Source organism: Drosophila simulans, chromosome X (assembly GCF_016746395.2).
Source record: "Drosophila simulans strain w501 chromosome X, Prin_Dsim_3.1, whole genome shotgun sequence".
Taxonomy (NCBI): domain Eukaryota; kingdom Metazoa; phylum Arthropoda; class Insecta; order Diptera; family Drosophilidae; genus Drosophila; species Drosophila simulans.
The window spans coordinates 18,923,426-18,938,990 of NC_052525.2; the positions used below are offsets into that span (position 1 = coordinate 18,923,426).

At 46.2% G+C, this 15,565-nt stretch overlaps 1 protein-coding gene across 4 annotated transcripts in view; it reads left to right on the forward strand.

Annotated features, from left to right (window-relative positions):
* Window positions 1–14,702, forward strand: part of LOC27207925 — a 117,783-nt gene extending 103,081 nt beyond the window's left edge. For all 4 annotated transcript variants that reach the window (XM_039297890.2, XM_039297893.2, XM_039297891.2 and 1 more), the window contains 2 exons: window positions 8,222–10,215; window positions 12,150–14,702. In XM_039297890.2, coding sequence (XP_039153824.1) covers window positions 8,655–10,215; window positions 12,150–13,378 — 2,790 coding nt within the window. In that variant the 5' untranslated portion in view covers window positions 8,222–8,654 and the 3' untranslated portion in view covers window positions 13,379–14,702. The remainder of the gene's footprint in view (window positions 1–8,221; window positions 10,216–12,149) is intronic.
* Window positions 14,703–15,565: the final 863 nt, after the last annotated feature.

Below are 15,565 nucleotides of genomic sequence, written 5' to 3' on the forward strand. Positions count from 1 at the left end.
TATGATTGATGCAAAGTTCGCTGGGTCTTCCACACACACGCACTCACACTCACTTTTGGCCACGTTTGCATGTACGTGTTTTATTATTATGCACACTGAGCACATGGCATAATGCGCGTTGCTTGGTAAGCTCGTCGAGCTGTCCGGGCTGCGAGTGGAGTTCAGAGGTCGGAGGTCGCTCTGTGTGTGTGTGTGTGTGTGGTCAGGGCACATGACGTAAGCGTTAGCCCGCGATACCCAGTGTACGCCGTGTCTCGGACCCAAAACAAATTAAATTGTATTACAAAAATGGCGCACGGTGAATGGCGAATAATGGCGAATGGCGAATGGCGAATAGCAAATGGCGATTGGCGGGGCTCAACGCAAAATGGCAACGCAGTTGCGTGTAATATCCCACCGCTTCAGTGTGTGTGTGTGTGTGTGTGTCCCGTCCGGCGGTTGAGTGAGTAAGTGCATCGTAAATGAGTGGCACAATATTGAGCTCAACGCCCCGCCCGTTAACGATTTAAGCATAGAAATTCATAACGTCAGGGCCATTTGCGTGGCATGACAGCAGGATGGGAGGATTGAAGGATGGGAGGATGGATGCCAGGGTGGCCAGGACGAGCAGGACAAGCAGGACAAGCAGGACGAACAGGACTCCCCAAGCATCAATTATTCAAGCGACGATCTGCGGGGCAGAATATAGAGCTCAGATGGTAAATTATGCTGATATTATTTAAAAGGAAAAATAAAAAGCTTAAATAATGCGCAAAGTACTTTACGAGTGCCAAGGACCCCAATGCGTCGAAATAAATTTCGTCAATTTCTTGGTGAATTAAATTAATTGAAATATTCACTACTTTCTTGCTAGCTTTGGGCCTAAATTATCATAATCGCAGCAATCAAGTCCAACACTTTTCCAGCCTTTTCATGAAGTACACTCGAATAAAATCAATAGCTATTATGAAATAAAAACCATCGCATATGTTCGTTTCTAAACTTTAAAAGACTAAAGAGTTTGCAACATGCAAAAATTGATTTCTTCTCGAATGACACACATTTTTTACGATGCACTTCGCCAAGTTATGGCTTTTGTTTTTGCCAGTGTGGTGTTAAGAGATGAAGAAAATCCACAGGGCAATCTTGTCTAGACTAAAGCAAGAGCTAAAGTTTAACTTTCGCAACCGAAGGCTGTGCAGAAAGTTTCGCCACCTCAAACATTTGCCTTCACGCCCGTCTTCGCCAACTGAGTTGCGCAGCGGAGAGACTTTAATCAAGAAAGTTCAATTTTTTCTTTATTTTTTTGCGATTTTTTCACCATTGCTCTGCCGCGTTCTCGATAGCGAAAGTTTTGTCGCCTGTTGCCTGCTCACTGCTCCACTGGCACTATGCATGCTGAAGCGCTGATGGAGGGGATTCCCCACTTGCCCACCGGCTCACTCTCCAACTTTGCAACTTCCCACTTCCACTTCCCACTTGGCTGCGCCCGATGTGGAGCAAATTGAAAAGGGGCGTGGCCACGTGGCAGGTGGCGGACGCAAGGCGAAAGTCGTCGCAGCTTCGACTGAAATTGAAAAACAAACTGCAGCAGGGCAAGCTGGAGGCGGAGGCCAAGCCAAGGGAGCCATGAAGTTGCGGCGGGCAGGAGCAAGAAATTGAATATTTGATTAGGCGAGCAGCCAGATGACAGTTGAGTCCATCCACCAGCATCCTCGCCAGCAACTATTGCTCTGGTATTCAGCCGCCGGCAAATGTCAGCTGGACTTGAACCCGGACCCGAACTGGAACTCGAACTCGAGCCGGACCGCCCACTACTTGCTAAGCAAATGAAACCTTAAAATGTCGCTGTGTCCGTGGCAACAAGCGAGAGATGATGATGATGATGATGCTGCTGATGATGATGCTGATGATGATGGCGATGATGATGTTGCAACATGCCCAATGTAATGTGGCATTGATTGTGCCACGATGAGCTCGCTTGGCGGCGCACCCAGAACGCACCAGGATGCAGCAGGATGCACCAAGGATGCAGCAGGATGCACCAAGGATGCCACAGCTCAGCATGCCCACTGCTACACACGGCACTTGATTGGCAGGCGACACGTTGACAGGCGCGACTCACCGCGACTTATTGAGCCGTCGCGTGCAGCTTGCCAATTTTCGATATGGAAATGCACCTGGCCGCCAAACACCTGTCAGCGATTTAAATCCACGCAGATTGGCCAACGCACCTGTACATATGTAGCACGAAAAAAAAAATAACATAAATATATACATTATGCCCACGAATTTGCCGACATTGTATGCCTTAATTGTGGCCACACGTTTATGGCGCCGTTAAGGAGCCATCCACGAAGCCATTAAGTGCATATGAAGCGGGCTCATTTCATCATGACCTCTGTTACGTAACTTGCAAGTTGTGTTCAGGCAGCTAAAGTATGGAAAATGTGGGGTTCGAAGTCAGATTAAAAGTATAATATGAGGGGGTATCCTTGATTTGCTGAATGCGTTTCTGATCCGGCATTTTATTGTTTTTCTTGCCAACCAACTGGTAAACCAAAAACATTTCAAACACCCCGCCCACTTTTTAGAGCCCAAAAATTACAAAACCAATGGCAGCAAATATTTCTACACTCAACAAAAAAACCAAAAACTGTACGAATCAAACTATTACTTTAAGGGATATTTATTTATAGATGGAGATTTTAAGAGGTACGATGACAAGTAATAAATGCAACATGCAACGTGTGAAACAATCGCTTTGCTCTGGCCATCTCCCTCGCACTATAGGGTATCTGACAGTCGCTTCTCGTTGGTTTTGGTATTTGTTTTTGCGCGCTTGGTTAGCTCCTGAAATAAAACCCCTTAAATCAAGAAATAATAAACAGAAAGTTTGTGGAATTCCACGAATTCCATGAAATCTATCCCTTTCATGGAAAACCAACTCGCATCTTACAGATATCTACCACCGCCTTCCATTGACCCCCGCTTTCCATTCTTCGCTTTTGGCATGCACGCTTTTTAATAAAGCATCCAACTAAAAGAAATGGCTGACCAGCGACGGGAGAAGATAGCAATTTCGGTCGTGCCCACCATTTGCAATCCCACTTCCACTGCCACTCCCACTTCCATTTCCACTTCCATTCAGCTAAATGATTGCAATGACCATTGAAGCGCGGCTAACCGAGCAACACTTGGGCGCCAATTCGACACAGAGTAATTTGCAAATAGGCTTAAAGTGCACTGTGGGCAAATAGCGCTGACTTTTGGGCAAAACAGACGAAAAATACATAAGTACATACATATGTATGTAACATATGCATATCAAATTTCATTGGAAATTGGAAAAATATTGAAAAATTCATCAGTACAAAGATATGTACATACATATAAGTAGTTGTGTTTGTTAAATGCGAACTCAGAGCTTACATCATATGTCATTGGTATTGTTCCTTGAAGCACTTTCTTAAGATGCAATGTACATACATATGTATGTATGTACGTTTCATTAAATGGAGTTTCATTTGTAAACTACTAATTTCCAAGCCCACTGAGACCACAAAAATTCGCCGTTCAGAAGGACGAATAAGCTTACATGCATACATACGTACATACATACATACATACGTACATACATACATTTGTACATATTTGGCAGGAGTGCGCAGAAGTTTGCTGGCGAAAGAGCAAACACCAATAGAACTTTTGCGAAACAAAAACACATGTGTGTGTAATGGAAGTGTTCTTGCATCGTTCGTCGCCATCAGTGGCGAAAAGCGACGAAAAGCTAATATGTGTATAAAAATGTTTTCCTTTGTCCCCTTTTAGCGCCAAAGCACCGAGCACATGCTTTTATGGCTGGCTCTTTGAATAGCAGCTAGATTAACAATCGCATTCAAAGAGCAATTACAAACAAGAGCGTCATGCTGGCGCCGCATAGCCGAAGTTTGAATGCCCTAACATCGATTGATTCCGTGCTAAACATTGGCTAGTATCAGTTTTTGATTACCTTACCCATTAACTACTTAATGCAATGGAACAAGTTTCTTAACATAATTAATTTATGTTAAGAGGAGTTAAGAAAAGTTGGTTAGCAAATAAATAAATAAATTTTGAAATTCAGCCAATTACTATGCTATAAATACCAAATATTTAATAAAAATAACGTAATATTCTGATAGTAATACCACTTAAATATTACAATTCCTAGCCAAAGGTGAATTATACTTTAAGTGCATTTGAAGCGTTCGCTCTGTTTCGTCCTTTTTTGTGGAAAAAGCCAGTCTATATGTAGATGTACAGAAGCAAAACACTGGCTCCTACTCAGTTGCCAACATTCAGACCAAAATTATAATAACCTTGATGTAAAAATACGCAAGGGAGCGAGGCTTTGGGTCTGGGTGGTGAAAACCCTTGAAATAGACATTGCTATTGCTATTGCTACTGTTACTTTAACGCGAATGGATCGGAAAAATGGGGCAAATCATAAAAGAAAAATAAATGCGCTTCATTTAGCAACAAATTGTTGTGACGACAGAATAACAAAAAATTGAATTCTCGTCCGCTTTCAACGGTTCAGCAACTTTTGTTGCATAGACACACTTAAAATGCCATTGCCAATTGGCATACGACAAGAGAAGAAAAGCACTGAAAACAGCGGAAAACGTGAAAACGGGAAAACAAAGCGAGCTGAATACAAAAAAAAAAGTAAAAAAAAAAAAAAAAAAGAGAAAAAAGTAGAGCAGAGCCAGGGAAAAGTGAATTGGGAGCCATAAAATGAACGAAAACCGAAACCAAAGCAATTAAATTTGTTTAAATCGATTTAATCTGACAATAGACAATGGACCACCCGCCCGTCCGTCCGTCCGTCCGTGGATTTGCTGTCCGTAGATTTGTGTCCGTCCGCTGGACTTTCATGGCGGAACATTCAGCAGTTCGGGTTCACTTCAGTTCGCATCATTTGAATATTGGGGCTTGCCCGGCATATAGCAATTACAACCGCAATTGCCAATAAAATGACAACGCTCGAAATTCTACGCCCGTTTGCAGCGCAGAACGCGAATCCAACGAAACGGACTTAAGTTATTTATAAAGCAATCAATTTGTATTGCCCCCTATTTATAAATGTGATGAAAAGATGAAATTGAAATCATATTTTTGCATTGGGAGCACGTTGCCGGCGGATTGAGTTAGATTTAGAAGCTCTGATTTCATTTGGCTGCCAACTGGTTTGTTTGTCAACCAAATGGTATATATTTTAAGCAAGTAGATTACATTTGGCATGCCAATGCATTCCATTTTTAGGCCTAATGGACTGCTGAAAGTTTATCAATGTGAAGTTGAAGAGCAAAGTAATGTATGGCGGTGCGCTTCGTCACTATGTGAGCAAATTCAGCTTTATGCTAATACAGGGTGTATTTATAGGCCATGCTAGACTGTTTAGTTTCATCTAATCGCGATGAACAACGCGCATAACCAAGTGAATATGTTAATTGGCCGACGGGGACAAAGGCAAGGATTTACTGGGTGGCTGGCTGGCTGGGTGGCTTTCCAGCCCCACGAATTTGCCGCACATATTACACAGAGCGTAACTCAAAAGTTTTGTGGGTCGTTCGTTGTAAATGGCTGCGATTTCAATTCCAAAAGTTTGAGGTATTAATCCAAGTTTGGCGGTTTTTCGCCGACAACTCACCGCACGAAATTCCAACCTCGCTGGCTGAAGGAGCTTTCTAAAACCCAAACCCATGCCAATCATCCAGTACCCAGAACACCCCGAACACCCAGAACATTCAGAACGCAGTGGCAAAACAACGAACGAAAACCCATTGAGAAAATATTTAACAAAGCGAAAAATTGCACCGCTTTTCTTTTATTTGCATATTTAATTTGTTTTGAGGTTTTTTCTATCCGAGCAAAAAACCGCTGACACAGGCAAAAGCAAAAAAAAAAAAGAAAAAATGGAAAAAAAAATTACAAAAATTGTGCACAAACAAAAGGAAAGCAAACAGCACACACGGGCATACTCAAAGTATATTCACCCAACTGAACTGAATACACGAATACACGAGTGTACGAATCCACGAATGGAGAGCCCCACTTATCTCCGCCCCTTGATTTTCCTGACGGCTTGAACTTGAAGGCCCAAAGCCCCCTCCCCCTCCCCCCTTCATCTGGCCAATCTAAAAATGTATCAAACTCACATCAAATATATGGATTTCCTTCTATTTATTTTCCAATATTTGTAATTATGGGGCGGCAATAAAGGCATCGCAGCAAGTAGTGGAGTATTCAGGTTATTCGAGATGTTCAGGATATTCGGTAGATGGAAATAGAAATGAAAATGCTTCAATTAAATTACTCACCATAAAATCAATAGTAGCAGTAATCTTCAATCGGCTTTTCCAGTGCCCAAAAGTATTTGCTCAACTTTGAGTTGTGACGAATGTTGTGCGTCAGATTCTTTCCACGTAATAACTACAAGTTCTTAAATATTAAATATATTCCGTTGCCTGCGGTGAGGCTTTTGGTATTAAATAAAGTTTTTCTTAGCGCTGCAGCCACGTTGAACCAATATTTGTCTCGTAGCCGCCGTGGCCGGAAAATGGATCGACTGGGTAGCCAAGGAGCACGTGGCGCTTTTTTGGGGCCTTCGGAAGTGTTGACGTCACGGATAGCGCTTAATTAAAGCGGAATACCCGGCTCAATGCTAAAGAGGCGGTCCTCTTCAGCCGCACAAACTCACCATTTTTTGTGTCTTGTTTGCACTTGCTTAAGAGGAAAGCCGCCCACTACCCACTCCCCATTTCCCACTACCCATTTTCCATTTCCCAAACCCCAATCTTCATCCCAATATGATGGCGAAAAATGGGAGGCGGGCCAGCTTGGCAGCGATGCCGCAAGTCAGTTAGAAGCCGCAAACTGTCACAGTTTAACAACATTTTCATTAATCAAGCCGCTGCTGTTCTCCGCTCTTCCCAGCTTTTCCCCGCTTTTCCCCGCTTTTCCCCGTTTTTCCCGGCCTTTCCCTGCTGTTCTCTGCTCTTCTGCCACCTGAAGAGCTGGCAGGACTAAGCAGCAGATTAAGGGGACGGGCACGGGGACAAGGACGAATCCGAATCCTTGTTTCTGCCTTTGTCGTCCCGCTGTCAATCTTTTGTGAAGATTCCTCCTGCTCCGAGTTCCACTTTCCTCCGCCCCCGTCCCCCAGCGGAAACCCTTTTAATTATGGCGAGCATTTTTCCATTTGATTTATTCACTCACATTTACGCGCAGAAATTCCCCGAAAGTGACAAAAACTGCGTGATAAGATAGATTATTATCTAAATGGGCAGCGCACTATGCCAATATAATCAGATTTTATATATTTAGAAATGTTTCAAATAAAAAACGAGTCATTTCAGCTAAATACAATCAATTGTGGTATTTAAACAATTACTGTGTATTAAATTAATACATTTTAATACGATTAAAAGTGTTTGGAGAATTAATAAATACTTAATGAGGAAACGTTATTATTTATAATCAATAGTAATGCCTTAATTTATATTTTTGAATATTTTATTGAATATGCTCAATACAAAATTGTTCTTCGCTTGAATGAATCTGAATGAATATAAACATATTTTATTTGAGGAATCTTAAGTGGAATAAGTATGATTAGCATTCAAGCAACTTACAAATGCAACGCTTAATCTTAAATTAAACAGCTGAATTAAATGTATCTCAGATTTTGTATCTTTAATTAATGTTTCTTTGAGCGGAGTTTGCATACATGTATGCAAATGGGAGCCATGCGATCAATTTGTAATAAAACTTGCTGCTCCTGCGAGCCATGGCAAACATAATCCTCTTATATCGGGAACACACCATATCATATATATATATATATATATATAAATACTGTGTATATACATATGTTGCGCTATGCGGGAGCTGCGAATGCCGCGCTAATTACCCAATCCCATTGATGACACACAACAAACTTTTGCCAATAAGGTAAATCCTTCTGGCCTTGCCGCTAATGTCTCACCTTTTGCCTCGTTAGCAACCCCTGGGTCCGGTTATGCCCAACCCCAACCGCATCCGCATCCGTATCCGTATCCTTGTCCATGTCCTCGCCCTTGTCCTCGTCCTCGTCCTCGTCCCTTTGGACAGGCAGAGAGCCCGAGTTAAGCCCACACACTTTTCGAAACACTTTATTAATTGACAAACTCTGTGCATTTTTTCGCATTTCTTTCAGGTGGAAAGAGCAGTCGCCAGAGCAGGAGAAGCACGGCTATTCGGGAGCTTAGAGCCCACCACTGTCCGCCGGGACATTAATTAATCACGGCCTTGTCATTCGCACGGATCGAGGAGTGGTACAGCGAGCCGGAGAAGGGTGCAGAAATCAAATTAACAGTGCGTCAAAAGGATTAATCCCGTGCAGCCAAGGGCAGGAGTTTGGAGCACGTAGCGCACGCGGCGAGGCGAGTAAACCAAACCAACCGACCCGGGATCCGCATTCCGGGGTCAGCGCTTGGAGTTTGGAGTTCGTTCGCAGCTCGTAGCTGCGGAGCTGCCTGTTTGGGCACGTGTTCGGCGGCTCGTCGTCGCGGATTAGCGATAAATCCCGATACAGCCGCGCCAGAACGAACGACAAATCATCCCCATCATCCCCAGACGCCGACTTAGCGATGCCACAGCCAGCGATGATGGGCAACAGAACGGAGCGGAGCGGACGACTGGGGATCCTCCTGCTGCTGGGGGTGCTAGTGGTCCTAATGGCCCTGCCGCCGCCCACCGCAGGCACCACCGACTGGATGCAGAGCTGCGGTACGTGCCACTGCCAGTGGAACTCGGGCAAGAAGAGCGCCGACTGCAAGAACAAGGCGCTCACCAAGATCCCGCAGGACATGAGCAACGAGATGCAGGTGCTGGACTTTGCCCACAATCAAATACCCGAGCTGCGGCGCGAGGAGTTCCTACTGGCCGGGCTGCCCAATGTGCACAAGATCTTTCTGCGCAACTGCACCATCCAGGAGGTGCACCGCGAGGCCTTCAAGGGCCTGCACATCCTCATCGAGCTGGACCTGTCCGGCAATCGGATACGGGAACTGCATCCGGGCACGTTCGCCGGCCTGGAGAAGCTGCGCAACGTGATCATCAACAACAACGAGATCGAGGTGCTGCCCAACCACCTGTTCGTCAACCTGAGCTTCCTGTCGCGCATCGAGTTCCGGAACAACCGATTGCGCCAGGTGCAGCTGCACGTCTTCGCCGGCACGATGGCGCTGAGCGCCATTTCGCTGGAGCAGAACCGCCTCTCACATCTGCACAAGGAGACATTCAAGGATCTGCAGAAGCTGATGCACCTCTCGCTGCAGGGGAACGCCTGGAACTGCAGCTGCGAGCTGCAGGACTTCCGCGACTTTGCGATCAGCAAGCGGCTCTACACACCGCCCACCGATTGCCAGGAGCCGCCCCAGCTGCGCGGCAAGCTGTGGAGCGAGGTGCCCTCGGAGAACTTCGCCTGCCGGCCGCGCATCCTGGGCTCCGTGCGCTCCTTCATCGAGGCCAATCACGACAACATCTCGCTGCCCTGCCGCATCGTCGGCAGTCCGCGTCCCAATGTCACCTGGGTGTACAACAAGCGGCCCTTGCAGCAGTACGATCCGCGTGTGCGCGTCCTCACCTCCGTGGAGCAGCTGCCGGAGCAGCCCTCCCAGGTGCTCACCTCGGAGCTGCGCATCGTCGGCGTGCGGGCCTCCGACAAGGGTGCCTACACCTGTGTGGCGGACAACCGGGGCGGACGGGCGGAGGCCGAGTTCCAGCTGCTCGTGAGCGGCGACTATGCCGGCGCGGTATCCGCCTCCGACGGCATGGGCATGGGCGCCATTGGGGCGCCAACCATTGATCCGCAAACGAACATGTTTCTCATCATCTGCCTGATCATCACCACGCTGCTGCTCCTGCTGCTCGTGGCGGTGCTGACGCTCTTCTGGTACTGCCGTCGCATCAAGACCTACCAGAAGGACACCACCATGATGAGCGGCGACGGGCTGATCTCCTCCAAGATGGACAAGACGCACAACGGCTCCATGCTCGAGGGCTCCGTCATCATGGAGATGCAGAAGAGCCTGCTCAACGAGGTCAATCCCGTCGAGAAGCCGCCGCGGCGCACGGACATCGAGAGCGTGGATGGAGGCGACGACGTGCTCGAGATCAAGAAGACGCTGCTCGACGAGCCCGTCTATGGTGAGTAGTATATATCATATACAATATATATATATTCCACTTAAAAAGAATGAGAGGCTATGTTTTAATTATGGCTACCTAAACTAACTCTGCCAATCAGAACTATTTTAATATTGCAATGCATTTGCACATCTACTAGATTTAAGCGCGAAAATGTGAGGGATTTAAGTTTTTATTGCCAGACAAAATGTTAACCACACAGGCTGGCCATGATTGCATGTTTTATGTCGTCATTAATGTTTATTATTTGCAAAAACAGCGTATTTAGTGGCCAGCCACTAAATTCAAAGTGTGTGGCTCCATTTGCATCCACTTTTTCCGCACCTAATGCATTCGCTCCTCGCCAGTTGTTTCAATCAGCAGTTGTGATTATGTCCTGGCTTTTGCCATAAAAATCATAAATTGCCATTGTTTCGTTGAGCAGAAAAACAGGCAAATTGCCGTGTAATGTTAATAAATAACATGACAAAGTTTAACAATAAAAAAAGGGGGGATTCTCCTTGAAGGGATTAGTTGACAATACCAACGTACATTTCATAGGGAATTCATTAGTAATTTCGCGATTTAATAACGAGCTAGATGGCTTATTTCACGTCATCATCATGGCGGTTGAGCAGCAAATGATGCGAAACTCTCCTGTCAACACGGACTGTCTGTCCATCTCTATTTGGCCAGAGTTTCCATCTGGATGGCACTCCAGGACGTTTGTCGACGGAATGACCACCATGCCAATTGCTGCTGGCAATGCAAACACACTTGTATTTTCGCGCAAAAGGCAACATCGAAATTTCATTTGCCCAGGGATCCCAAATGGGTATCCTGGCCACGTTCTCCTGGGGCCAGGCAGCCAGGCCATCGCTTGTTTGTTGAAATTTTCCAATTTGCTCATCAACTATTAGGGCGAGCAGAGGAACGCCACAAAACCAACAATGTTTGGCAAACACACCCGGCAGCACCTACATCCTACATCCATGGCGATATTAAGCGAGGCTGTCAAACTAAATTGGCCTCGTAAATCACGTGGATTCGTGATGAATCTATTAGCTAATCTCGCCGTTCATGTGCCACATTCGATGGGCATCAGTCATCATATAAATGTGATGTCTTGAGACCGATCTGATGTCCTTATGATGAGCTAAGTAGGTAGAAATACTTGGCTTAGTATAAACGTTATGTAGGCCGAAGGACTATAGTTTCATTTTAGCAGCTTGTATATATTAAAGTAATAATCTGGCGATGTTTGGATACATTTAGTACATAAAGAAGTATGGTCTGCATTGTAATCTATCACATTTATAAAATTCAATAGAATATTGAAAGAAACTAAAGAAAAAAGCAAGAAACCAGCCAATTGGTGTTGAAATGTGGACAGTGGGAAAGACAATTGAAGACGCAATTGATGGACTGAACAGGACTGGACATGGACATGCACATGGACATGGACTGGGATGAACAGAACTCGTGTGTCACTTATGCCCAGTGTTCCTCGTCCGATTGTGCAAACGAGCAGTGACATGTGCCAAGTGTGCTCCGCTTCCAGGGCGAGGGATTACCCAAGAATCATTATTTTTCAAAAGAAATGGCTGTCAAAACTATTTCCCGCGGACGCGGATGCCGGATTAAGCCACAGAGGGCTTTGGCGCGGCACAGAACTATTGAAAATCCCTCGAATACGTAAAGCGTAGTAGAAAAATCAAACAGAATTAATCCCGCCTCTTTGTCCACGCAACACAGCTCCTGGGGAATATGTATTCGAAATATTCGATGGAAATGTAATTGCATAGTGAAATGCGCCGTATTCAGCAGGAACTCCATGGAGGAGTGGTTGTTAGCCCAGCCATGCGGTAGAGTAGAACTTAACAGGCAGATGCGATAGATGGAATAGCCATGCGGCCAGTTAGTAATATGCTCCATCTTCTTCTTCTCCATTCCAGTGGCCAATCACTCGCGCGACGAAGAAGCCGTCTCAGTGGCCATGTCGGATACGACGACCACGCCCCGATCTCGACACACCTACGTGGATGATGCGTACGCCAATAGCTTGCCACCGGACCTGCTGGCCTTTCCCGCCCGCGTGCCGCCCACCTCGCCCTCGATGCAGTCCTCGCAGTCGAACATACCCGACCAGGTGATCTACGGCATCCGTTCGCCGCCGTCGCTGACCAGTCCGGTGTACACGCACATGACGCCGCACGGCATCTACGGCACCAAGACGATGACGGCTCCGCACAATGGCTTTATGACGCTGCAGCATCCCAAGTCGCGCAACCTGGCGCTCATCGCCACCGCCAACAGCAGTCGCCAGCACCAGCACCACCACCAGCTGCAGCAGCAGCAGCACCACCACCAGCAGCAACAGCAACAGCAGCAGCACCATCCGCTGGCCACCACATCGCCCTTCCTGCCCGCACCCGTCGTCTACTCGCCGGCCACGGGCGTGGTCATGAAACAGGGATACATGACCATTCCGCGCAAGCCGCGCGCCCCCAGCTGGGCGCCCAGTACTTCCGGCGCCGCTGGCCACGGATCCATTCAGCTAAGTGAATTCCAGAGCCCCACATCGCCGAATCCCAGCGAGACTGGCACCGCCACCACCGCGGAACTGCAGGCGGAGCCCGTGTACGACAACTTGGGACTGCGCACCACTGCCGGCGGCAACTCCACCCTCAATCTGACCAAGATCGCCGGTTCGCAGGGGGGCGCTGGTCAGCAGTACTCGATGCGGGACCGACCCCTTCCGGCCACGCCCAGCCTGACATCGGTGTCCTCGGCGACCAATGCCAGCAAGATTTACGAGCCCATACACGAGCTGATTCAGCAGCAACAGCAGTTGCAACAACAGCAGCAGCAGCAGCAGCAGCGACTGGGCTCCATGGACACGGAACCCCTGTACGGAGTTCGGCAACAGGGGATCACGATACTGCCCGGCTCGAGCATTAGCGGGGCCGGACTGGGCCACGCCGCCTACCTTTCACCCGGCTCGGGTGCCGCCGTGTCGCCAAGCCACGCCAGCAGCAGCGGCGACTCCCCGAAGGCCGCCAAGATCCCACCACGCCCACCACCGAAGCCCAAGAAGAAGATGTCCGTGACGACGACGCGCAGCGGCCAGGGCAGCACCAGCCAGCTCTTCGACGACGAGGGCGAGGACGGCACCGAGGTCTAGTTTGGCACCCACGGCGATTCCCGCCATCGCCGGCAGCTGGCGATGTGATGCAATGTAGCGATGCACTGCATGCGATGGAATGGAATGGGATGCATTGTGATGTCGTTGCTGACAGCGAGCAGCAGCAGATGCGTAACCAGTTGGATGATGAGGAGTGGGGGAATCCATGGCGGGCTGAAGCTGAAGCTGAAGCTGGAGCTGGAGCTGGAGAGCTGATAACATTATTGCGCGGATGGGATGGGATGCTGCCCCCCAGTCGACAACAAAATACAACATCAACATCAACATCAACATGAACGTCAACATCCGCTGTTGCGGCTTGTAAAAATAGCCGGCGGAAGGATTCTGTTCCGTGGTTCACGCCACTGCGTGACTTGTGTGCCAAACGACTGATGTAGGTTTTAGTAATTAAATCGATGAACATGCAACACACCAGTTCTTCTGGCCTGGAAAATGGGACGGGAAATATGTAATTTTCGGCGAGTTGGATGATGGTTGGTTCGAAAACAAATAGACAGAGATACAAATCCGTATGGGGCGATGAAGTCGCTTTTAGGAGCATCAAATCCCAAAATTCGTATAGGCGGATATACGTAAAACCCAATTTTAAAACCACCTTTTTTTGTGTAGACTATAGCTAGTTCGGTACAAAATGCATTATTCGTATATAGAGAGACATATATATATATATATACACCGACACCAACATACACACACACAATTTTAAACTTATATGAACCCTAGAACAACAAGTATCCTATTATGAACAAGTATACATAAAGAACTTTCAAATCAACGACAGTTTGTTTAAGCGCAATGAAGAGGAGGACTAAAACACTCACTTTTTTCCAAATTTTTTTAAAATTGTACATGTAAAGGCATACAGTTAATCGCATTAGGCTACATACATATATATATTACATAGGTACATATGCATATATATATATATACATATATATATATTAATGATATATACTTATATTAGCGTAAGCAACCACTTGCATCCTTAATTTTTTTTTTAGTTTACGAAAGCCACCACGCGATTCGGGAATTAAACTACATGAAAGTATATTTATAGCGGGTAAGTTTGTTAAGTGCGTTTAGCGGTAGGATAAAGAGTTTGCATTCGCAATTAAAACAATGAATTGAAACTTCTATGTATACATATAGTCTAGAGGAGGGCGCGCAGCTATAATTACGATTGTACTAGTTATAAATATATATTAAATAAATTGTATGTACATGGACTCACGTATGACATTCTAGGACTAAATATACACCCAATCTCCCATTGCCGCTGAGCAGAAACGAAGATCTATAGGCATATATGTTGGCCTATCTGTGTGCACGTCCGCGAGATAAGAAAAACAATCCCTCTAATTACCCTCAGCCGACTCATTTATTAGCCAAGCCAAGCATTCGCAGTACGAATATACCCGCAAAGTATCGTGGAATCCAATGGGTAACATTGGACAGCCCAGCCCAGAATGCCAGCTACTAGCTACCCAAACCAGTAGTAAAGTCCAGTCCAGACCACGCCTACCATTCTTTGCCATGCTGTACGATATTTCCGAAATCACTTCGCATTTTCCTATCATTATTTATATCAATTTTACACTATACAATTAGTTTCCTGCAGCAGCGCACTGGCGATCTCCATGCAGTTGCGTTTTTATTTAATAAAAATGCACGCTCAGGCTCTGCCAAACTTAAATTATTTCGAGCAAGGGAGGAGCGGGAGGAAATAGTGGAGGACACTCCAAATGGAATGGGGAGGCCTGAAAGAGATCCGGGAGCTAAGAGCCAGTGCTTTCAATAGGTATATATGTAGACGTGTAAAGTACCGCCCCAAACTTGCCCCTAGAAAATCGTTACTGGATGCGGATTTACTAGGCGAATCAACGAAACTACGAGTGTACATCCGACCCATACTTGGTTTTAAATAAGCAAAAGTATTACGTACATCATAAGTTACCTTTTACCTTACCTTTTTTATCGTGCTCGTTTTTTTTGTGTGTATTTACCAAGTAATTATTTGTAGAGTTTGCTTTCGAATTTGGACAAACGCAACATGATTGTAATAAATATCTCAGAAATTCAAAGCTCTATACAGGCATTTTGTAAAACCAGAAACAGAAAACAGAAAACAGAAACAAACACAAATACAAATACAAAACAAAAAATATT